This window comes from Excalfactoria chinensis, chromosome 10, assembly GCF_039878825.1.
Source record: "Excalfactoria chinensis isolate bCotChi1 chromosome 10, bCotChi1.hap2, whole genome shotgun sequence".
NCBI lineage: Eukaryota > Metazoa > Chordata > Aves > Galliformes > Phasianidae > Excalfactoria > Excalfactoria chinensis.
The window spans coordinates 9,521,745-9,547,201 of NC_092834.1; the positions used below are offsets into that span (position 1 = coordinate 9,521,745).

Consider the following 25,457-nt stretch of genomic DNA (forward strand, 5'->3'; position numbering starts at 1 on the left):
CGCATTGGGCGGCGCCGCGCGGGGTTGTGGGAGAAGGGGCCGGCTCCTTCCCTCCCCCCGCCCGTCCTCCGGCCAAGATGTCTGACATGGAGGATGATTTCATGTGCGATGATGAGGAGGACTACGACCTGGTAAGGGCGCGACGCGCGGGCTGGAGAACGTGGCGCGGGGACCGCGCGGCCTCGGGCGTGCGGTGGCTCTGAGCGGCTCCGGGCCGCTCCCCGCACCGCGGTCCCGCCGGGCGCTGCCCCGCGCCGGCAGGAGGGGCTGCGCTCCCCGGAGAGGCCGCGGGCGGCGGGGGGCTGCCGGGCTGCCGGGCCCCGCGCTGCGCTCCGGCTCGACGAGTGCGGGCCGCTGCTCGGAACGGCGGGGCTGACCCAGCGGGGCCGGGCCCCGGGGCTCGCTTCGGTGTCCGCCTGCGGAGCGGCGCGGGGAGGAGCGGGGCGCTGAGCGGCCCCAGCGCGCCGGGGTGCGCCCGTCGTAAACTTGTGTTTCCTTTGAGCGAGCCGCTCGTTCCTCTAATTGCGGAGTGCCGGATTGTTTGAGTTGCGTTTAGTGACGTTTTGGCATCACGTCTCGTTCTAAGCTTTTACAGTTAAAAACGAAATAACAGTAGAAGGCCGCTCACATTTAGTAACGGACAGACCGATTTATCCAGGAAAAAAAATGGGAATGTGATGGAATTGTTTTATTCTAAGGGTTCACCCTTATTAAAAGCACTTTTTTGAAATGAGGAAACAAAGAAAGGCGTTATAAAATAGGTTAATGAACGAAGTAATTGTCATTCAAAACAAAATATGTTCTGGGCACTCTGGTCAGTTATTGCTGTTACCATCATCATGTATTGGGGCTTGAGGTTTGGCTCGTTTTCTTCTGGTTTTCATTTGGGTTGTTTTGTTTGTTTTGCTTTTCTGAACTTTGCATAGCTTTTTAGAACTGAGGCACCCTCCAGAACCTCTCTATAGCTGAGTACTGCAAGTCTATGTGTCATTTATTTCAATTAAACCTGTATTTACAGCACTGCAGTTTCATTGAAAATCCCAGGCCTTTGCTTATTGGGAACTTAAAGGTTAAATTTGATGGCTGATTTAAAATACTGTGTTTATTTTCCCGTGTCATGATGTTAGGTGAACAATAAACAGCAGAGTTCGTGTCAGATATACGTAACATGAAAACTGGATTGTGTAGAGAAGCTGTTGGAGTTACACTTTTCAATTTCTAAGTGCAGCCATCCGTCATATTTGAGTAAGTCGGCACAGCTCCTTGCTCACACTTATCTCACTTTTACCAAGGATGGTTGCTGGTGAGATGCTGCTTCTCCTGTTAAGTACTTTCAACATTATTGCAAACATTTCGTGCTTGTGGCAAATGGCAGCCCCTTATTGTAGCTGATTTTCACAGAGCATTTCTATTGTTGTTAATTATCGCTAGTCTGGAATTTAAAAGTATTGCTGCTGGTCGTTCAGAGCACAGCTACTGCTTGTCAGTGCGTAACTCAGGTAAAACGTCAAGGAATACTTAAGGTGCATCTTTGAATGAAACTTCTTGTTCATTTGATTTGGATTTGTAACAGATGAAGGAAAGAAAACCCAGAATTTACGAATAAAGATACTTCAGCTGAACTCGTTTCTGTTCTCAAACTAACAGACTGTGGCTGGATGTTGTTTTCAAACATGCTTGAGAATGTAATTGCAGTGTCCAACAGGACTGTTTTGGAAAATGGTTGAATAAACCTTTTAAGAAGACAGGGATTCATTTCTTCTGTTCGTGTTGATATGAATAATTAACGGAGGGCTATGAGAGGGTACATGGCTCTCATTTCAGAGTACGTGCTGCTGCAGGAAGTTTAGAAACAAAGAGCACAGTGCAGGGTAATGCACAGAATAGTACAGAACTGAAAACAAAAGAGGCCAGCTGAGTGTTGGTGAGTATTTTGTTACCAGGAGGAAGAGAGGCAGGAATTGCAGAAAATTATTGGTAAGAGGAACGCACAGCTTTGTTGTCAAAATACGATACGTCAGATGGCTGAGGAGGAGAAGAAAAGCCCTAAGATGCTTTGATTTTGTCAGTGGTAGTTATGACTGTTCCTCTTTAAATGTGTTCTGACCACGCTGTGTAGAAGCAGTCAGTGATGTTTCCTGAAGTATGCAAATGTTTTGCACTTGAACTGCAACGTGAGCTGATAATCTGAAGGCCGAGCTCTTTCCAACTTCATCCTGAGTTTTCTATGGGCAGAGGAACTGCTGCACTCACTGCCAAACAACTGACGGCTGTTCTATGACATGACAATAACAGTACATTAGTATTATTTCTGCTTAGTTTTCCAACGGATTAAAAGGGAACGTTTTTCCTGTAGGTGACCTCCTGCAGTTATAGAAGTTAACTTTATCTGTTGGTGATCTGTACATCAGTGGAAAAAAAAGTAAATTATTTATGGGTGGATGAAGCTAGATTCAGAATTTGCTAATAATGTACGCTGACAGCTTTGATTATAACACGGATTATTGCACTTTATGCTTCAATAAACAGAGTAATGTTTACTGGTGGTTTGGGAAGCCACTGCATTTTAATTGCTTCTTTGGGGCCTTGCATTATTTCAGCCCATGTTCCTTTCACTTGTTTCAGCTGAAGGGTGGAGGAGGAAGGATGGACCTTGGTAGGCACCATTTCTGTTCTCAGTCCCTGAGAGCAAGCTGTGCTTAGAATTGACTTTGACACCGAACTCAGCCCTTCTCCAGAAACCGATAATTCCAGGCACAATGACAACACACTGACAGTTACTGTAATCCTCTTCTTTAATTTTGTTTTGCTTTAAACGCATAAGGATTTGTCTGTGGTGCTGTTAACGAGACATCTTATTGTGCGCTGAAATTCAATTTAAAAGTTAATCAGGGGGGAGGTAGCCAAATCTGTTTGCTGAGCAACTTGGTGTATTTATGTTTGTTGCGTTATTTCAGTGACTTCAGCAGAAGAGCTCTGTACAATTTGCATGAAGGGCTGTCTGCTCTCATTCCTGGGAGGTTGCTACAGATTCATGAGGATCAGCGTGGCTCAGATACCAGGAACATGCAGATTCCTGAGGGTTTCCCTTTTCGGACTGTGGCAGTGTTAAGTTTGCAGTTGTACGTTTTATTTCAGGCTGTCGCACAGGCAGCTCTGGGAAGCATAAGCCATTTCAGAAGAAATTTCTGTATACTATCAAACTTTATCAGCAATCTTCTCAGCAAATGGAAAATATTCTGCCTTACTTTGATGCATTTGTAATAGATAGGGTTGAAATTTTGCACGGATAGGCACCTCTTCTCAGTCTTTACATTTCAGTATTTCCATCATTTAAAAAACTGTATATGTGTGTCAATATATAAAGCAAAGAAGAGGCAGCAAAACCAAACATGCATAAATTGGCAAATACCAAATCAGGCGGATCCAGTGTATACTCTTCTGTTTCTTTGTTATATTTAATTACATTAATAATGTGATTCTAAAGCATTCAGTGCATTTCACAAAGGACGTGGCATTCAATGCTCTTTGAGTTCATTACCATTTCATGTTTGGTATGGATTCAGTGTGTGTCCTGATGCTCCATTTTATGCATTCTTTTCAGATTCATTCTTAAGCATGGAATCAACATATTTAGGGCTTATTTTCCTCATCACTATGATGTCTCAAGTCGTATTGAGGCAAAGAGGATGAGTATAGTTAGCAAGTAAATTCTTTCTTTCTTTCTGAACCTCGATAAGCTTCATATGAGTTCTGATTATTATTACAGTTACTATTTTAGAGAAAGTATGTAGCACTTTGTTGAGCAGTGAGCTCCCCAGGACCTGAGAGGCAGTTCAGTGTTAAACATAAGTTAGCTGCCAGACACTTAGAAAAGGGTGCCCAGAATTAGAGGAGGGCTGTGTGATAGCAGTAGGAAGAAAAGGCACTTATGTTGAATACTGTTTACGTGTTTATGCCATTTTTCTGTCTGTAGTCTCCTGTTTCATTTCTGTGCATCTCTCAAGTTCTGCTTGAAAAAATAACAGAAAGGCAGAAGCAGTCATTCAGTAGAGCTGTTCTGACCCCATTGCAAATGACTGGCTGCACAGCCTAATTATTCCTGGTGTCAGTAACGGGCTGTTACCAGTCGTGGCGTGAGCCAGCAGGCACTGGATGGCTCACAGAGGTAGTGAGGAGGAGCAGAGAATTTCAGAGACCTGGAATGTAGAAAAGAAAAGCAGGGCTGCCAATGTGTGGTTGAGTAGTTGCAGACTTGGGACACAAATCACTGTTGTTTTTACCTTCAAGGTTTGTTCTGTTTTTTACTTTTTTTTTTTTCTTCTTTTTTTTTCTTTTTTCCCCCCATTCTAATTTCTTTCTTTATATTCAAGTGCCCACTCTGGCAAATGCACATAGAAACCGTTCTTTGCCTGCCACACTGGTGCCAGGGACCACTGTGTTTGGTTGATCGCTCTTGGGGTGTGCATCGAGCTCTGTGCTCATTTGAGATGTAATGTTCAAGAAATCTTGCTGGCAAGCTGCTAAGAGAATAATGTATTGAGCAGTTATTTGCAAGGCTTTTTTCAGTTGGCCTCATTTGGGCATTTCTGTGTTTAAGAAAAAAACCCAAACCAAAACAAAACCAAAGGGCAACAGCAGCAACAAACTGAACCCACATCACTCACGCTGTTGTGAAATATCAGATGCTCACTCTAAATGAGTTTGTGGACCTCCTAAATGTCATGGTTATGAAACGGGGTTAGTTGAAGTAAAATCAAATTTTTACCAGATTTGTTCTCAGAAACAATGGAACTTCACAAAAAAGAATGCTTTGAATCAGCCCAATGGTTGAAACTTGGTAAAGTTACCAGCGATTGAAAATGACAGCAATGAGGACATTGTTGTTAACAATGCTTAAAAAGGCACATCTCTACAGAAATAGAACTCTTTGTGTTAGGGGTGTGTGTGTGTGTGTGTGCATGGAAAGTAATTCTCCACACACAGACTTTCCCTTTTTCAAGAACACATTTGCAAAGTGTGGTCCCTGTGCAGCTAACTGAGCAATGTATGGGAAGGAAAAGTTCCAATTGCTGCTCCACGTGTAAATGCAGAGTTTAGGGAAGAGCCTTGAGCAAGAGAAGAAAATTAGTAACTAATTAAAGGCAGCTTTCAGAAAATGCCAATTTGTTGGGTTTTGTGCACACGTAGCTGTCAGGTTAGTGTGTCACTGCCTGCGTGCCGCAAGGAGCTGTTGCAGTCACCAATGCAAAGGTCCCCAGGTTTGTGTGTGTGCTGTCACTGAGGAGCAGGGCTGTGCTTCAGCAGCTCGCTGCAGTCAGGGCTGTATTCACTGAGGCTCCAGCTGCAACCACGGCTCATTTTCTCGCCCTCCCGGGCCTCTGAACATCAGTGGGCCTGTTCTCTGAGCCCACATAGAGGTGTCATCCAGGACTTGCACAAGAAAGGGAAAAGGAGCGCTGGGACCAGAAATGATAAGAGGATAGTGAAGCACTAGATTAATTCCAACCTGCCTTTGCTACTGGAGAAACTGAGAATGAATCTGTGCGATATTTAAAGCTGTCGGGTGAATTGTCTTCTGTGTGTGTTCATCTTAGAAGCCAAGGCTTAGAGATTTAAAAATGTGATGAGATGAATGGTGAAACCTCAGTGCAGTGAAGACCTGTAAATTAAATTAGTTCCTTGGTGCCAGTATGACTTCTATTAAAACTGAAGAGCTGCATTCCTGGCACAGTGAGGTACCAGGGAGGTCTCATCTACATTACAGATAAACTACCATAGTAATTTTTCTTCTCTAAAAAGTGGGCTGGTAGGATCAGGTTGTCTGTAACTGACATTTGTAGTGGAACAATACTTAATACCATAGCTATTTTTTAGCTGCAGGTCTTTCTGAACTGTATCAGGGCTTTATAATTCTTACGAGTAATAATTAATAAAGCACTTGTTTGTTTTGTTCCTCTCAGGTAGGGATTTCTAAGATCAGTTCTGCATAGTCAGGTTTCATTTGCTTTTACTTGTTGTGGTGATATTCATGCCCATTTAAAAGTATTACCAAAGTCTTCATTAAAAAATTCTTAAGCTTATTTTTAACACTGAGCAGAGCTAAAATGTAGCACACAAGTACTTTCAGATCTTGAAGTTACAAAGAAGTTACCTTTACTATGCAGGGTGTTGAACTGAGGAAGTTCAGATAGAATGCAGGGCAGTCAGAGAATTTATTGTTTAAAGAATTCAAAGTTTCTGGCTTTGACATTGGGAAGAAAATGTCTTTTTCTTAGTCTGAACTTTGAAGAGACAGCTTCACACTTTTGCTTTTGGCAAAAGCTGAATGTTCTTGCATTCATTCCATACTGCATTAAACCACCTCTACATCAGACAGTAGTGCTGCTCCTTCTGAATTGATCATCAGCATAACTAACACTGATGTTTAAATTAAGATGTAGCACCTTAGTGGCTGATGTTCTGATTGTCTGTAGATTCATTTCATACTTGGTTCAGCATGCTTTAAATGTTTTCTTCACAGATATTAATTCTAAATAGGCCTTTTAAAGTAAGTGCCTTAGTTTTTGTTTTGCTTTAACTCTAAGGCTATTAACAGTAACACAAGTAATAATGAAACTTGATCATCTTGTTAAGTTCAGCATCCAATAAATACGTTTTATTCCTTGGCTTTATATTACTTATAGGATGCAAAGTGCCCTTAATCGTTACGCGGTGATGGCATTTTTCCCATCTTAAAGCGTGGTACTTGATGCTGGCTGCTGACAGCTGTAACAGCTGTTATGTCTGAGCTCTCTTTCAGAGAGTTCAGTAAGTTTAAATCACATGAAATAGCTGGTGTACCTGTATAAGCTAAATGGTCCGCAATACCTGCCAAGGTGTATGTAACTCACTGTGTCATGTCCCCCCTAGGGCAGCTTTCACAGATAAATGTGCCTTGCTAATAAACTACTTCAAAACAAGCTAAACCACATTCAGGAGAGAGCACTGCTTCCAGCATGAACTCCAGTGTGAATTCTCACTTTAGATTGCAAAGGATTCCAGTGCAGGGCCAGCTGTTTTTAGGAGTGTGTGCCTTAAGAAGAGCACTTTTCAGGAAGTCAGAAAGCTCTGTCTCCCTTTGAACTTGGAGATCTTAAATTTAATATGAGGCAAAGAGTCATCAAGTAAAGGAAAAATGTAGTGATGAGAGCATAGAACATTTCCTTTGATGCAGTTCAAAGTGATTCCATTAGGAGAAGTTAATCTCCAAAATTACCACTTATTAGAATATTAATACATAATAAAGAATGAAAATAGTTTTATGGAATATTTTAGTAGCATTAAGAAAAGTGATCTGAAAAAGGGCTCTGTGCTCGAGCCCACACCCAGAATCACTGCCAGAGCCCAGATGAAAACATAGATGTTTCTGGCTGTAGGATTATAGAGCACGTAGCTTCCTAAAAGGAATTAATTCAGTTTGCCTTCCTTTTATCTTTATAAATAGATACTTCTGCCAAAAATACTTGTATTTGTTCGGGTTTAGTATAAACAAGGCATCAAGTGATTACACGCATCTTACATTCTAGCTTGTTTAAGCTTTGGCAGTAGATGCATTCAGAAGGTGCCACAGCTGGTGGCCTCGTATGTGTGCTCCTGCAGTTGCTCCTTCAGCATTGGATCAATAGGGTGAAGAACTGACAGAGATAAGCAAACCAGAAAGTCTCACCAATGAAATAAACTACTTGTTTGCTGTTTCCTTTGGAATAGTGGGATTATGAAGGGGAACACAGAGAACAGGCTGGCAGAATTTGCTAGCCTTTTCAGTCTGTTGATTATTACTGAGTGCTATGCTTGTGGTAAGTATAAATAAGTGCATATGTGAGCAACTAGTCAGCATGTAACAAATGGAAACATTAGGTGTGTGTTCTGAAGGCTGGAGGATTAACTCCTCAAGGACCGTGTTTGGTAAAATTTGGGTCAGTGGTGAGTTTCCTTAACTTTTCAATTGGAGTTTAAGAAAACTAAAGAACAAACTTAAAGCTTCTATAGTTTTAAAGGAACAGCTAGCAATACATGAATGGGTGAAAGAATATGTTTAGCGCAGATGAACAAGTACAATAAAGGAAGAAATGCCCGATTAGAGCAGGGCACCCAAATACATATTACTTACATTGTTAAAAGGGAAAGTTACTCTGCAGTAATGTTTGTGGTTTAACTGGATTCTCTTAAACACTTCGTCTGCTGATAGCTGAGCACCCTCCAGAAGGAAGCTGGCTTGAGAATGCCAAGTTGTCAAATACCTTTGACACATGTAAACCTCAAAATTATTATTTGAGATTTGACTTTGTTAGTGTGAAAAAAGTAACGTTAGAAGTAAGTACTTGCTGCTAGTGCAAGTGGTGGGTAATTATTTGATTAAATTGTTGTGCCTGCGCTTCCTCTCTACATACACTGGCAGTCCTTTAGCATTTTTCTGCTTCTCAGCAAAGAAACAGCTGGTGTTACCATTACCATTTCCTGAAATGAGGATGACTCTTCAGAATGTAGAAAGGCAGATTGGAGATTCACAGAAGCTTTTTATACCCTCTCTTGCTGAATCATTACTTGAACAGCAGCTCAGCCAGCGTCTTCACCTCAGATAGCAAAGGTCATGTAATGGGGCACCTCTTGGCAGCCTAGTGGCCAGCATGTTTGCTTCCCCCGTACAGAAATGACACATGCTATTAGGCATCTGTCTTTAAACACCAAAATTAGTTGAATTTGAATAATACAGCCTGTTCTTGTCATAAAGGCAGAGTTGGTGGAGCTGTGAGTTCATCAGTCCGGAAACAAATCTGTTGAGAGGGAAGAGTTGGTGGATGGGAAGCTGGCCTGGTAGTTGGGTGAGAGAACATCATCATAAGTTCATACTTACACTATGGAATTAAAGATTTTAGTATGCAGTCATTCCACGTCTGTTTGAACAATCCATCTCACTATTATTTATGCTTTTTCAGTGAATGTTCCAAACCTTAATTTATTTTTTTTTATTTTTATTTTTTTAATGTAGGAATACTCAGAGGACAGTAATTCTGAACCCAATGTGGATCTGGAGAATCAATACTACAATTCCAAAGCTTTGAAGGAAGATGATCCAAAAGCAGCACTAAGCAGTTTTCAGAAGGTTTTTTTAATTTATTTCATCTCTTTTACATTGATTATTGCAAGTACAGTATTTTAAAATGCTTGCAGTTTGAGTTATTTTCTGGAATTATAAGAGTTGTGTTTATATTTTAACTTTCTAATGTGCTAAGCTTATCATTGGCCTACTTGGATTTGTGGCTGATTCCCTTTCAGGATCATGCTTAGGGAGCATCCATAGGACAAGCAAGTCCTATTTAATTACAGCACCAATCTTCAGAATTTAGTCAGTTAATTAATCCTAAGTGTTGTTTTGTGTGCCAAGTTTAAAAAACAAATCCTTTTTTTCTTTTTGAAATGACTTGGCATTTTCCCCAGGGTCTTACATAATGCATTGGTTTTGGTTTGCTGTCTGAATCCAAAGCTTTCCATGTATAAATTCTGAATGACGTAGAGTTTCTTTCCTTGGTGTCAGTTTTAAGTTTTTAGTCTGTCACCAGAAAGCAATACATTAGGTGACTTTATGAATAAATAAATACCATTTTTCTAAACTGTTTTTTAGCAGATCCTTCACTTAACTATGTTACGTTAAAGATTCCTGCCTAGAAGTCTTCATGATATGTGAAGAATGTATGGCAATTCCAAGTGAACACTTTTTAAGTAATTTTTAAGTAATCTAATTACTTTTTAAGTAATCAAACAGGATAGTTTGAGTCAGTTTTGGAGCGTGTTTCAACTTTCTCTATCTGTTCTCATGGAATAGCAGTAAAGTTTTTTATTTGATGTTAGGCAACAGCAACACAATCTGTAAATAACAGTTTGCTATCCATGCATCAGCTAAGGTGTGTAAGTTAATGAGACATGTATCCCTCTCTTGATTTCCTCAGTAAGACTGAAAAAGTAGAATTGAAGAAGAGGGCAGAGTAAAACACTACTTTGTGCAGAATGACATTGTGGGGGGAAATGCTTTAATGGGGTTTGTACATTTTAAAAGGGATGCAAGTCTGTTCAAGTTTCAATAAAGTTTTAATAAACACTACTTTAAAATTTTTTCTATTTCAGGTTTTGGAGCTCGAAGGTGAAAAAGGAGAATGGGGGTTCAAAGCTCTGAAACAGATGATTAAAATAAACTTTAAATTGGTAGGAATTACTTGCTTGAATAAATAGCATAAATACAAATTTGAACTGGAGGCCTCATAGTCTTATTCAAAATTATGGCTGTGACACAACTTTTCTTCTGCAGTCTTCATTATATGTGGTGGTTGCAAGTTAATGGCAGAGTGAATGCAAAATAAGTACTGCTGTTGGCTAAGACTCTCTTGAGAGTCTAAGGCTCAGCCGTTGCTATCCTGAGGTATTATGTGGTTTCAGACTGCTAATATTGTATCTCAATACTTGTATCTCTGTGTGTGTACTTCACCAGAGCAAATAAGTGAAAAATGTTTTTATGCTGCATATGCAACAATTCAAACAGTTGTGCAGCCAACTCCATTTTCCCAGTTGAGACAAGTATTTTGGGTGTCAATTCTACGGAGCCTTACTCAAGTTATTCCTAATTTTGCCACTTAAGAATAAAGCAGTGATGTAAAAGTTCCTCACAGCAACCGCTACTGCATAATCTGTCTGCTAGGCTTTGTTTCCTGTATGTATGTTTGCAAGATTTAACTCAGATTTTAATCATTAAGGCTAAAATGATGCAATTATGTTTTTCTTTGTAGACTAACTTTCCTGAAATGATGAACAGATATAAGCAGCTATTGACTTACATACGAAGTGCAGTCACAAGGAATTACTCTGAAAAATCCATCAATTCTATTCTTGATTATATCTCGACTTCAAAACAGGTTAGATCATCAGTTCCTTTGTTTCTTCTTGCGTCCTGAACTGTGGACTTCTTTGTATATGGGGCTCTGTTGTTTGGAGTTTGACTGTATTTGGATGTTGTTGCAGTGTTTGTTTGTTTGTTTTTTAAGCAAATAAACAGTTTGTGCTGTAGAGCTTTTGGTCACAGTGTTGGTAGTATAAAAAGAAGACATCTTGGAACGTTTCTCTCTTTACAAATTTACTTCCTTTTTTGATATGTAATTTTTTTTCTTTTAAGTAGCAGCAATGGCTGTTACTATTTGTCTTCTGCTACACAATGTAAGAATTTATATTGCTTGGTTATATAAGATGGGTTTCTGTAGGGTAGCTTTCACTTTTATCTAGCACTAAAGATGACTGCCAATTTTGAAATGTGAATACTTTCTAATGATATTTATTTGATATAATGAAAGCAAGTTTACTTAGCTTTGTTATTTAAGAAGCTCTGTACAATTCAGTAAGATGCAGATCTTTCTTATTTTGAAGTTCAAGCATGCAGTTTTAGTTTGCTCAGATAAACTTTATTAACAGGTACAAATTTGCTGTTTACAATTATAGAATTCTGATTTTTTATGTCAGATGGATTTGCTTCAGGAATTCTATGAAACAACACTTGAAGCTCTGAAAGATGCTAAGAACGATAGATTGTGGTTTAAGACAAATACAAAGGTAAAATAAGTAACTTTTTTTTTTTTGCTATTTTTGTGATACCCTCAGCTAAACTTAAACTATAATTATGAAATCTTAATAGATCTTAGTGCTTTAACTTTTGTTTTATTACAGCTTGGCAAATTATATTTAGAACGAGAAGAATATGGGAAGTTACAAAAGATTTTACGCCAGCTGCATCAGTCATGCCAGGTACTTTTATACTCTAGTCACTGTAGCTTTGTAAACAGCATTGATTTTTGTGTCTTTCACTGGCATTTGAGATGTGTTGCTGAACTTTTTTAGTACAAAGAAAAGAAATACTGTGCTTGTTCCCGTTTGCTGTCTGTTTAATAACATTAACTAAAAGTGAGAAAAATGTTTTATTCTTTGCTTAAGGATGATTTTTAAAAAGTAATTCACAACTACTATTGATTAAATTTCATTTTAGTCAGGTCCAAGAAGGAGTGCATTGGATTAATCTAAAACCATAGACACTTAGTTTCAAATGTAGTGAAGATTCCAAGCAAGCTTCACTGCAGTCTGAAACTACAGCAGTTACTTTCTGATTTGGAGTGGGATTTGGGGGGGGGGAAATAAAGACGGCCATGCAGCCAGCTTTGCATGTTTGTCCCCTTTTCTTCCTGTAGCCTGGAAAATAGGTTATAAGTATCTGTTAAATGGTTTTGTTATAGGCAGTAGGAGAATTTATTTATTTATATAAATCATTACATTTGTATACTGAGTGAATGTTGTGGTTTGTTTGTGGGGTTTGTTTGGGCAAGTCTTTGTGGCAGGAAATTACTGACAGTATTTGCTAATGAGTTTTCTAGTAGTATAAATTTGAAATTGCTGTTCTCTGAAAACTTCACATTATTTGTTACTTGATCTATCCTAGACTGATGATGGGGAAGATGATCTAAAAAAAGGTACTCAACTATTGGAAATTTATGCTTTGGAAATTCAAATGTATACAGCACAGAAAAATAACAAAAAGCTTAAAGCACTATACGAACAGTCATTGCACATCAAGTCAGCTATTCCTCATCCACTGATCATGGGAGTTATCAGAGGCAAGTAAATCTTTCATTTAACTTGTTGCAGATTAGTGTAATGAAAATCTGACAATTAGTATTTTTTCAGTTTGAACTAGAAAGGCACGGGATCCTGTAGGTTCATAGGCAGGCAATCACAATGGGAATAAAGGACTAAAAGTGCTATGACTAGGGTCTCATTTAATGTTTGCCTTCTGTAGGACTTCGAGCTTTGCTGCTCTAGTGCCCAAGCACCAGATGCACTGCTCAGTCACTCAGGACGGTTGGCTACATAGAGAGTAGGAGTGAAGCAATAGAAGAACATGGGGAAGACCTGATCTGTTTGAAATGGTGGCAGACAGCAGAGGACAAATGCACAAGGCTTGGCAGATTGTTATTCTTGTAGTCTCCCTTTGTAAACTAGTGCAGTGTCTTGCCCCACGAAGATTTAAGATGTGTTTGAAAGTGGTATTATCAGTAAAGGTGAATGACAGTGAAATTGTTCTGTGTGTCTTCAAAGGAAAGACAAACAACTTTCTCCCCAGTACTGGTGTGCTTTCTCCCTTACTGTCGTGCAGGCAATCTGGAAGTAGTGGGTACTTCAGAAATGAAGGGAAATGAAGCGTTTCTCAGTTTTTCTGTATAGTGTTGCTCAACGTGATGAGAAAATTCCAGAAATACAAAATGTACGTTACTTTAAAAGTTGAAATCAATTCAATTTTTACAGTATTTTAACATAAGGTTAAAATAATTACTGGCTGTGAGGATTAGTGTTCTTTTAAATTGGTAGTGTGGGTTGGTTTTGTATTTTTCCACTTTAGAAGAGGTTTGTTCAAATGGCAAAGCTTTGTGTGAAGGCTCCAGTGTTTGGGTTTTTTGTTTTTTTTCCTAGTGATTTTTTGGAGAATGAAAAGACTCCTGAAAATATTTCAGTAATCTATTTAGAAATAGTGTGCAACTCTTGACTACAATTATTGCAGTCAGCAACAAGCACAGAGCGTTCCTTTCTCTTTTCATCTCTGTTTTCTTTTCAGAATGTGGAGGCAAAATGCACTTAAGAGAAGGAGAGTTTGAAAAGGCACATACTGATTTTTTTGAAGCATTCAAGAATTATGATGAATCAGGGAGCCCCAGAAGAACCACTTGCTTAAAATACTTGGTCTTGGCAAACATGCTGATGAAGTCTGGAATAAATCCGTTTGATTCTCAGGAGGTACTTCAAGAGTTATGATTAAATCATTTAGGTTTATTGCCTCTTTCTTTCTTTTTGTCTTCTTTTTTTTTTTCCTTCTTTTCTGACTTTATAGGAATATTACCCAATAGACGACAGTGGGGAAAAAATATTTAAAATCTGAATATCCATGTTTTGCTTTCTGTTCTGTGTAGGCTAAACCATACAAAAATGATCCAGAGATTCTAGCAATGACGAATTTAGTAAGGTAAGATTTTAATTTTTCTAGAGAAAAGGAAAAAAAACACCTATAGCATTCAGACAGCAATGGAGTAATTTTTTAAGTGGTGGTTTTTCTTTGCACACCTGACACTTTATAGTAGTTCTTGGGCAAGCACTTGTAGATTGGTTGTTTGTGATTGTGATTATTATTATTATTTCTTTTTTAAAGCAGCTTTTGTTTGCCATGACATACTTAAATATCTGTATTGTACCAGGTAGGGATATGGAAACATGCTGTTATCTTCTGCTAAGTTTGCAATAGCAAATTCCCTTGAAGTTTTGTTGCCTAGTGCTGTGACTTGAATTCCAGGCTTGGTTGACTCTGTGATAAACTCAGGTGATTGACTCTCATGCTAAAGCCAGTAGAATGACTGGATGCCTGGATGTTTTGTGATTACTAAAGGAGATTCATAATTTAGGAATACGAAACGAATTTTTCAGGTGTTTTTCAGTATCCTTTAAATACACATGAAGATCAAAAGCATGCCTCTTTACCTCTTAGAGACAGCTGCCAGCTGAGAACTTTTAGGGTATTGACGGATGTCATCACGGAAAATGCATTGAACTGTGGCAGCCTTTGCATACTGTGCTATATGAAGCTAACTTGTTCCATCCACTCTTTGCTTTAGCAAATGATAAAAAAAGAAAGCACCACATAGGAAAGCTTCCCATCTTTACTTGTAAAAAGTAATGCTTGTTCACATTTTGCAATACACAGTCTCGTATCACCTCGCTGTGATATTGCTGTGGTGCTGCACCATTGTATGCATACAAATCATTTCTGAAAGTAAGGATATTCATCCCTTATTGACATAATGATAAGTAAATGGTTTGGCAGTTCATTAGGGGAATGTTTCCATTAATTCCACCTCAGACATGTCTTTTCTACTTTGCTTTCATAGTTCCTTGTGCATTTGAGACAGAAGGAACTCTAGATGGCCTTACCCAAAATGATTTTATTCATATTCCTAAATTATATCTTTTTATCTTGACATTTAACTGCTTTTATAAACTTAATAATGCAGTTAAGATAAGAAACGTGCAGAAGATAAAATCATTTCCAAGCACTGCAATCGTGTTTTTAATTCTTGTATTCTACATTGGTAACTTGAATGTGTTACATATGGTTAAAAAGAGACTTTTGAAATAAGCAATAGAATATGCTTAACTGAAATACCATTTAATTTTGAAGTGCTGTTACTGGTTTCATGTGTCCAGTCCTCTCATGACACTGTTCATAAACTCCCGAAGTTCCACCTTAAATGTCACTGATCTTTATATTGTCCCTCTTAATGATAATAATTCTTATCATTTCAAAATGTATGGAGACCATAAATGCAAATTAGAATTTGTTTATAAAATGTTTGGTGTTGGTCTTGAGCAGAAATTGAAAGCCTGTATCGATCAGTATGTGTTTCAGGCTAAATACTGCTAGCCTGTAGCTTAAATTAAGTTTCATTGGTTTCACTGAGCAGTCCCAGTTATGTCTGACTGCTCCCTTAAGAAAAAATGATAGATTTGAATTGTAAGATGATATATTCCAAGAAAAATGTTGTTTCAGTGGTTATAACTCTTACCTTTAAATTATACTGAGATGCCTCTACTGAACAGTAATTGGTGTCTGAACCCACATTGTTTTTGTAACCTTTTCTTGGATAACAAGATTGAGCAATTAAACTAAAAATTCATTATAAGTAAGAATCTAAACTGTATTATGCCAAAAATCAGTGATGGTTAGTCCTGATAAGTCAGGCATTTCTTCTGTCTTCCAGTATTTTTAGAATTCAATTTAATGAGGACATTCTAGGAAGAATTAAAACAACAACAACAACAAAAAACCCTGGAGTCTTTTTACTTATCTTTTTGTTGTTGTTTTTACATAATATAAGGATTCATTAAGCCAAATTTCAGATCATTATACTGTCTAAAATTGGCTGCTTTGGGGCTTTAGGGCTTTCTGTTTATTTTGTTTTTAAGTATAAAGATCTGGAAAACAGAGTACACTTGCAGAAGAACTAAATGTTCTGAGTGAAGTTTTGTAAATGCTGACAGAAATTGAAAATAGAGAAAGGTCATTTCTGAAGCATTTAATCTTGAAATATTTTTTCCTTATAAAGATTGTGAATGTAGTTATTTTTCACCAATGCTTAATATTTTATTTTTTATTTTTTTAGAAGAATGAAGCCTTAATGAGTCTGGTTTTAATTTTAAAAATATTAATTTAATCTCTCCCTTTTTCTGAAGTGCCTATCAGAATAACGACATTACTGAATTTGAGAAGATTCTGAAAACAAATCACAGCAACATCATGGACGATCCCTTCATAAGGGAACACATTGAAGGTATTTTTACAGACTATTTCAGTCCTTTTTTTTTTTAATTCTATTTCTTGGTAGACTTTTATGGTTTACTTTCTCTTTGACAGAATGAGAATTCTTTGTTATTACTACTCAATAGACCATTCCTTTACTGTTCACTTCTTGTTTGTTAAAAAGGACATGGCAAACAGCAGAGGAAACTAAATATAACACCTCTACTGCTGTTACAGGCTGCAGGTGAACTTCAAAGTCTTGTGGGGAAACTCAGTGAGATAAGAGAAGCGAATGCCTAAGGAAGCGAGTCTTAACAGAAGTAGAAGGCAAAAAAAGAAGGACAGTTGAATTCAAGCACTGTAGGGAATTTGAGTTTCACCCCTTATATGTAGCCCGCTAGTGATACACAGGGAAAAAGACAGTCATCTTCTTCAGTCTTTAGTGATACGGACTGCATGTTCATAGTTACGGTGTTTACGTACCTTTTGTTGTTGTTTAATATATTGTTTTATTGAGAAGCGTAATCTTGTCTTCAGTGACATCATATAAAAAGTCCTTGTGTTACCAGTTAGGTAAGGATCCATTTAGCTTTCTGTTAATTTACAGTAATAAGCTTCCATTTTATACAGATTTTCATTAACAATGGCTGTGGTATTGTACCTGTCCACAATCAGCCTCTTCGTGCAGGCTGTTTTATCATTCTTCTGTTCCTCATCATAATGAATCCATTAGGCTCTGACTTTTGACTTAAAATATGAAATTTAGAGGGGCAGACAATACAGTTAATTTAAATAATTCAAGCTTTTACCAAGGAATATATTGCTCCCCGTTTAAAGAATTTTCAGCTTTATCTATCCATCCTAGAGTTTTGTATTGCCATGCTGTCCCCTGAGAAAAAAGGATCTTTATTTTGCTGGATTTTCCTGCTACTTACCACTTACATCACAGTGTTTAGGCCTTCTTTCTTCATGGACTTCTATTGTATCTTTATTTAATAAGTACTGTTGTTACTATACTTTTGTTTTTTCTTACAGAGCTTTTGCGAAACATCAGAACACAAGTGCTTATAAAATTAATTAAGCCTTACACAAGAATACATATTCCTTTTATTTCTAAGGTATGTCTCAGTGGAGCCTTGCATGTGCTTAATTAAATGATAAATTATGAATAAAAACACTTAAATACAGTGTTTCCAGAAATAGAACATCTAAAGTATAATGTAAACTGTATTGTCATAACGATGCATTGCTGTCAGCTTTGTGGTGTGAAAGTATAAATGTTAGGCATCTTCCAGATGCTTTTTATAATGTGCACTGTGATATATTTCTATAGTGCACAATAACTGTATTCTACTTGATGTAGAAAAGGACATTTTTGAAGAGAAATATAAAATGTTAGATTTGCATAATCATGAAATGTTATGGATTTAAAAATCTAAGTTTTAATCTCTGGTTCAAGAGATAATTTTCAAATAGGTGTTGTGAAAGAACTGTGGTAACAGTTGTAAGACTGGAACTATTGCTTGCATTTTCTAATCTCTAAAGAACAAAATCTAAACCAAAACAATTTATTTTAAATTCAATCAATGAAGGAACTGTTCTGGAGATTCCTAATTTTTTTCTTTATCCTCTTCAGCCTTTTCTGAGAAGTTACTGATCTTTAGATTGTTGGCCGTGTTTATTTTGGCTGGAGATCTTTTGCTTGATAGATCACTTGTGAATGATATTTTTCAAACAGTAAGAAACAGAAATCTAACCAAATTATACACGTGCAAATAAACACTGGAAGGATTTAATGTTGCAAAACAGAATACCAATGCAATGGTATATTTTTTTTCCCCTTTTTTTTTAAAGGAATTAAACATAGATGTAGCTGATGTGGAAAGCTTGCTTGTGCAGTGCATATTGGATAAGTACGTATTCTTTTTCTCGTTTACTTATCTTCTATTACTTTAAAATAATCAAAGTATATAAGAAGCAATAAAACAGTATTTCTGTGCTTAATAACAATGCTGTTTGACTCTTAAGCCAAAAGTAATGATGCTGACTTTACTGGTTTGCTTGGCTTATAAGCAAAGCATATTTGTAATATGTGAGCCAAGAGAATTATATCTAGCAATTGAGTGGCGTGTTTTTTACTTCGATTTTGAATTACATAAAATAAAAACACCCAAATTGTGGTTTAAGTTGATTATTCTTAGTATTTGGTGCTTATAACTGTATATTTTCAAGTTCACAAATTATATTATTAGTCTGTTCCGCCTGACTGGAAAAGCTAAACAGCAATTTATAAAACGTTATTTTGGAGGAGCATCTATTTTATGTACTAGGAAAATGCTTCACACGTTTCCATATTTCATGATTCCTTGTCTTTAATGAACTGTTTTCCTCATATTACTTCAGACTTTACATGGCTAGGCAGATTGTCCAATGAACTAATTGCTCAATGGCTTAATTTAATTTGCTTTCTAGCCATAATGACAACTAGCCAGTGTCTCCCTCTTATGTAAGAAGACCTCTTTCTTTACCTCTTGATTGTTGTTAGCTCCTACTGCTATGCACGTTAGTGACTGTGGCTATTTATTTGTTCCCTTCTAGCACTATACACGGCCGAATTGATCAAGTCAACCAGCTCCTAGAACTGGATCATCAGAAGAGAGGAGGTGCACGGTATACTGCGTTAGATAAATGGACCAACCAACTAAATTCCCTCAACCAGGCTGTAGTCAGCAAACTGGCCTAACAGAAAACAAGCTTTTACAAACGTACTTAAGGCAAAAGTGCAGTGATGTAAACCTTAAAAGAACTGGGAATGGCAAAACTACTGTCGGTTGGTGTGCCCTGAAATTATTGGAGTTATGGCAGAAGTGCTTTTTTGATCAGCTGGTTTGTGTTTTGCTGCTGCATTTATCCCAAGAAAAAAAACAGCTTTAATCTCCAGAAGAAAACCAAAATGCCACGGGATTTATGCTGTATTGACATCTTGCCCTAAACATACAACATCCTAGTAATTTGTCAAAGGGCAGTTAATGACCAGAGAGAAGATTTTTGTCATGATTTTAAATACACTGACACATTACTGTTGGTTAAATTTAAAACATGTTTTACTTGCAGAAATTCTCACAGAAATAACCTGCAATAACTTGAAACGCATACCCTTTTGAACACTTCCTTTTCTCATGTATAAATTGAAATGTTTGCTGCATTTTGAAAAATGTCAATTCTCCAAAAATGTGTCCGTATATTTCTGTACCTGCAGTGTAGTAAAGGTTTAGAAGAAACCCCATAATTAGTGGCATACTGTCACTTAGGTTTCAAGCAGCAAAATAAACAGTGCAGTTCAGAGATTGTACAGTTTGTTTCTTGATGTGCTTTCATTATACTTGATTTTTACCTCCATTGTTTTTAAAGGAAGACGAATTATTTCATTTTCACCTCACTGACGAAGGACAATATGGAGATTTTAAGTCTAAACTTTGGTATCTGTGCTGTTCATTTTTTTTCCGTGAAGTAGTTAACGTAAATACTGAGAAGTTGGAAAACTGGCATTTAGCAGTCTAAGTTAACTGATTATTTTTATTTTTTTTATCTTGCAGTATACCAAACTTCTTATTGCTATATGGTTGATGTTGGTGAGCATTTATTTGGCACTGACCAAAAATACGATCTTTTTTTTATTTTGGTTTATTTCAGAATACAGGTTTTCCAGGCAGTACCATGGGAATAGCAATGCAGACTGATTACAGAATGGTAGAATCACTAAGGTTAGAAAAGATGTCTAAGATCATCTAGTCCAACCACCCACCTGCCACCAATACTGCCCATTAAACCACGTCCCTGATTACTGCATCTGTCATTTCCTTGAACACCTCTAGGAATGGTGACTCCAGGGCTCCAGGGTAACAATTTCAAAGAGATTGTCGCCCTCTAAGAGACTGTTATCTCATTTCCTAGTCAGTGATCTTTTTGACCAAATTCAGTATATACAAAAAGGCACACTGTGGGGACCCAATACAGTAAACTTGGTAATAATGGAATACATTCTTTTCCAACTATTTGATTTTACTGTAGTCTATTCAAGTCCTGAAGTCCTATAGTGCAGTAGGCACGTGCCTCTCATGTCCTAAGATTTGAGATTCATCTATTAAAATCAGAGCTGTAGTATCTGCCACATCAACCTGCCTACCTGTGCCAGCTTGTTTAGTGTTGTCTGAGATAACAAGTGCTCCAGTTTAAAGCTAAGGTTAAGATATAGTCTTTTACAAAGCAGTACCACATACAGTCATTATTACAGTAGAAGGAAAAATATGTGAATAGAGCAAATAGCACCAAAAAAAAGCACTTATAATGACACGTCCATCATGTATGTGCAAGACAGCATGGTTAAACTAAAGTAGGACTTAAATGGTAACAGCATACTCTTAAATGGGATGAAATACCCTTTCATTTGAAGGGTAGTTACTTCCCTTAGAAAATTACTTTGTAGTTGTCAAAGTGAGTGGTTTCTTCTTTTCCTTGTGTTTATACATTAAAACTTAACGTGCTGCATGAATAGCATGGTGCTAGATCTTGGATTACTCCTTCACTGTTGCAGTGTTTTTAATTTTTTTTTTTTTTTTTTTTTTTACAAATTCGTGTTTCTAATTTACCCACTCAAAACATGACTATAACTTGAACTAGGTTTTTAAGCAGAAGCAAAGATTTTTACCTTCATAAAATCCATAGGTAACATTTACTGAAGGATGCTGTTTGTACTGTGCTGCCTTACAGTATTGTGATGTAGAATAGTTTTTCCTTTGAAAATTCCACTAAGATCTGGCAGTGTCAGATTGAACTTTGCAAAATCAGATGGGTGTATAATGCTTCATGGTAAGTGATACTGGTATCAGCATCATCCTCTGAAAGTCCTGGGCCCCTAATCTACAGATCCAGAGACTTTCAGATGAATGGGCAGTCATGTAAGTTTCTCCTTCCCACTGGGACAGGGAACCTCAACAGCTATTTCAGCGTGACTCCTTTCTCTGCCATTTCCAGCCACCTTTACAGCGGGTGGGAACAGCTGCTCTCCTCCAAAGCAGAGAAGGAAAAAAGAACCGTGCTTAGCTTAGTTTTGTTAAAAACAAAACAAAAGACCACTCCCACCTTTGTCTGTTTTAAGTGATGTAACTTTTCTCATGCCAGGTATGTATTGCGGAGGCAGTTGTCTCTTGTAAGGTTTTGCTTATGAAATACTAATTATAGTAGGACTAGGCTATCTAGTGAAAGACTTCTAGCTTGAATAGTGAGAGCTGTGTGTTTCTAAAGTGAAAAATATCAGTCTACCTCTATTGTTATTGGCGCTCAGAGTTTAGCTCTTACTTTGCATATGTGCTCCAGGCACGCAATCAAGGCTTATATAATCAGTATCTTTTTGTGTTCACATCATTGTTAACCTCATGGATGAAACTTGTCTTTAGGAGAATTCGGGGAGGGGTTGTCTTGTCATGAATCTATCATAGAAAGTGCAAGTAGTTGCCATAGCCCATGTGGTAGATCTGTCTCTGATGTGATTTCCATCTCCTTGGGAAAACTGAACAAACAATTGAAAGGAAGAAGGTGAGCAACATTTTTATTGAGAAAGGTTGCACTGCAGGTTCACTTCCTGGCCTCGCTGCATTCTCCAATCTCAGTTCCAACCATTAAATTTGTACAGATGTCATTAATTGTTGTAGCCATGCTTGTGTTTGATATGTTTTGCTGTTGGTCCAAGATAAACTAGTGCCTTAGCTAGTGCCAATAACTATCTCTTTGCAAAAGAAAATGCTAATGTTCTTTTATAAAAGATTACAATAGTGCTTAAGCTGTGTATATAAACCCCTTGTTTGAGTAGCTGGCAACTTATGCATTAAAACTGAATGTCATGCAAATGAAATGCTAGAGGATCTGGGTGCTATATGTGCATGCATGTTAGATTAGTTTTATTAATATTTAGCAAACATACTTTGGAGGAATTCATTCAGTTCTCATCTTAAGGTTCTCCTATGAGCTGGATCTAAAACCATGATGTGGCAAGGATTTTAATTTCTTTTTACATTGAGTAGGCTTAGAAGCTTACTGAACAACAACAAAACAAAAAAAGGCAGCTGAAATGCACCTGGCAGGATAATATAAGAAAGGTATTTGAATTGAGTCGGTTAACACTGTCATTCTTGTAATTACTCAGAAATGGTCAGCTGTAAATCATGTTTGAAAGTCATTTTTTCACATTTTTTTTTTTTTTTTTTCTTTTTTAGCTTTGTTTGCATGGACTAACAGTGAAACGATACCATTCTGGTCAGTACCACAGCCTTTTGCAGACATACAGCAATTATTTGAGCTAGATTTCCTTATATAGGTGTCAGTACTGACTGTTTAGCCATTGCTCCATTTTCAGATTGCTAAAGATACCATTTCAGAGCCAGAATATACCTACATTAGAGAACAAGATTTAAAAAAACCTACATTAGAGCTAAACAGTTGTGTTAATAAAGATCTTTACAAAAAGGATTATTGCCTCCTTAAATACTTCTAAATCAGTGCAAAGGTAGATTGCAAACTACAACTGCAGTATAATAATTGCATATTTAGCACTGAATTTTAGATGTAATAACTGTAAGCCTTATGGCAAGAGTGAGGGCTAATCCCTTCCTGGCCATGCTACAAAGAACTGCAAGGCAGGATCCATCCTGGCTGGCTCTGGTGCCACCTTGCAGCTCAGTGGGAGTGCTGGAAGCAATTGCATGTTGCTATCAGAATTGCCATTCTCAGACTGCAGACGAGCTCCCAGCTTACCTTCCCACTTTGGTTTCGATGCGTTCTCTGCTGTTTGCCTTTGGCTGCCCGTGCAGGATGCAACATGTTTTATCTCCCCATGTCAGAGGCAAATGTTTTGTTTGCCAAGTTATACTTTGTTATTTTGTGCTTGTCTTTTTCAGTTTGCTATGGCAAAACTCCCTCTAAATCCACTGTTGGTTGTGGTCAGCATTGTGAGGCCATGCTGTTGCAGAGCTGAGACCATGGAGGAAGGGTGTTATTGAGCAATCTTTGTTTTGTACTTTACCAGTGCAATTAAGTTTGTACATAGGTTCAGCTTTCAATGTAAGAAGTTGCCTTGATTTCACTGAGATGTGCTTAATTGCATCCTTAAACACTGTGCAGGACTTTCTACTCACTGAATGTAAATAAACCCTCTGTAAGTAGGGAGCATGAGTGACCACATACACGCTTTAGACTTGCATGCAGTTCTGTGATCTTGATTCAGACACAGTCATTATCACGTGCCTTTCCATACTATAAGGTATTCTGGTTTAGACTTCCTTGTTGAATTATTTCTCTGTCTACTGAGATTGTCTTCATTTTGGTTGGTGTCCTCCATTGTATTCAGGAAGGATACGTTTATCTTGCAGATGTAGCAATAAACCCAATAATTTATTACCAAACCACAGTGAGCACCCATTAGATTAAAGCATCATTTTTGCTTCCCGACTATTTCTTCTGTGTTGCAGTAGAAACAGCAATAATTGCTTAGAGACTGACATGTTTGAGAATTAGACCCATAGAACTGAATATACAAAAGCAGCTACTGCAGTTACCAGTGTGATAAGCAGTGATTTTATTTGGCTGCTTGGTTGGTCGACTTCTTTTTTTTTGCTTCTTTTTGTACTGTAACGCTGTTGGGTACACTTACACAACCCTCGATCAAGATGATGATGGTATAACCAGATAGCAGCCTGCTGTAGTTGTAATAGCTGCGGACAGTGGATCAAACATAACTGGTTCTAAGTGCTTTCACGTGTTTTTCTTCTGGGTTATAATACAGAGTTAATTTTTATGGGAGACTTGAGTTCAAGTGGCCACTTAGGTCAGCCAGCATAACCTTCTGTTCTATGTATATTGTATAGATTTTGTAGATTTGATGTCTATTTAATCACTGCCCAATTTAGATCTTAGAACTTCTTGTTATTGTTGTTCAAGTATGCATAACAGCCTTTTCAAGTGTGACCTTTCTGTTGGTATGTATCTCGGGAACAAAAGAAGGATTTCATAAAGAACAGCCTTGCCATAAAGAGTCATTATTTTTAAAAAATACAGCAAGTATCTTAAACAAATGTCATAATATGTATTCCATGGTCAGCACCAACTTGGACAAATTAAGCTGCATTCCACGCCAGAATGCTGCTCTACCAATACAAGAAGACAATTGTTATAGTAGGTCCAGTGGGATTTTTTCACTGTTTTCTTTCCAGTCTGGCTCTCAGTTGTCCCACATTACTCAGGAGATGAAAAGTGACCAGGTTTTAAATAAGTCGATATAATTTTGCAAAAATAAGCAGAACACATTCTAATTATTGGGAATAAAATACACTTCAGTCATTGTTTGGTTTATGGAGATTAAGGATTTAGGTGGCTTATTTGATGTTTCATAATTATTTACTGTAGATTTACATCTCGTATGTAAGTTCATGAGTGACTGATGAAATGATGTTCAATTGCATCAGCTGAAAGATCTCGACATTACCAGCTTAATCCCCAGTTTTACTTTCCTGACTTCTTGTGTTGAAATAACAAATGTCATTGTGTAAAAGGCCCTGGGAGCATAACATCATGACCTCAATCTGTACTGCTACCTTCGAATGGCTTCCTAAGGTTAGGAACAAGTGCTCATTCTGCTGAAGACTATTACATGCTGCTGTTGTGTACAGCTGACCAGCAGGAGCTCTTGTCTGTTGGTGAAGACTTCTATTAATCTCATCAAGGAAAGTGCTGAGACATGAACTGCAAACCCAGTGTATGAGCATGGCAGCTTCTGTAGCAGTTCTAGGTCAGGAGCAGCCATTTTGTTCTCTTCATCTGTGGTAAAACACTGGGCTTACTGAAGTGGACAGGAATCCTATGGTTACATTGCATTGGTACTACATTTTACATTTCCCTCGTGATCCGCAGGAATGATTATTTTGTTGGCTGCAACCCCATGAAGACTTAATTCACAGAACCTAAGCAATGTTAGAGGCATCCAGGCAAAAGTTAC

General features: G+C 37.7%; 1 protein-coding gene across 2 annotated transcripts; it reads left to right on the top strand.

The window, feature by feature from the left end:
* Nucleotides 1-24,474, top strand: COPS2 (COP9 signalosome subunit 2). 2 transcript variants are annotated; one of them, XM_072345685.1, is made up of 13 exons: nt 1-131; nt 9,032-9,145; nt 10,165-10,242; nt 10,821-10,946; nt 11,545-11,634; nt 11,749-11,826; nt 12,512-12,686; nt 13,682-13,860; nt 14,034-14,086; nt 16,345-16,442; nt 17,447-17,529; nt 18,266-18,324; nt 19,010-24,474. In XM_072345685.1, exons 1-13 carry the CDS (start codon nt 78-80, stop codon nt 19,152-19,154), a joined length of 1,332 nt encoding a protein of 443 aa, XP_072201786.1. In that variant the 5' UTR covers nt 1-77; the 3' UTR covers nt 19,155-24,474. The 2 variants fall into 2 exon arrangements, with proteins under 2 accessions (XP_072201786.1, XP_072201785.1); XM_072345684.1 differs by having other exon boundaries at nt 11,524-11,634; nt 19,010-23,865.
* The last annotated feature ends 983 nt before the right edge of the window (nt 24,475-25,457 follow it).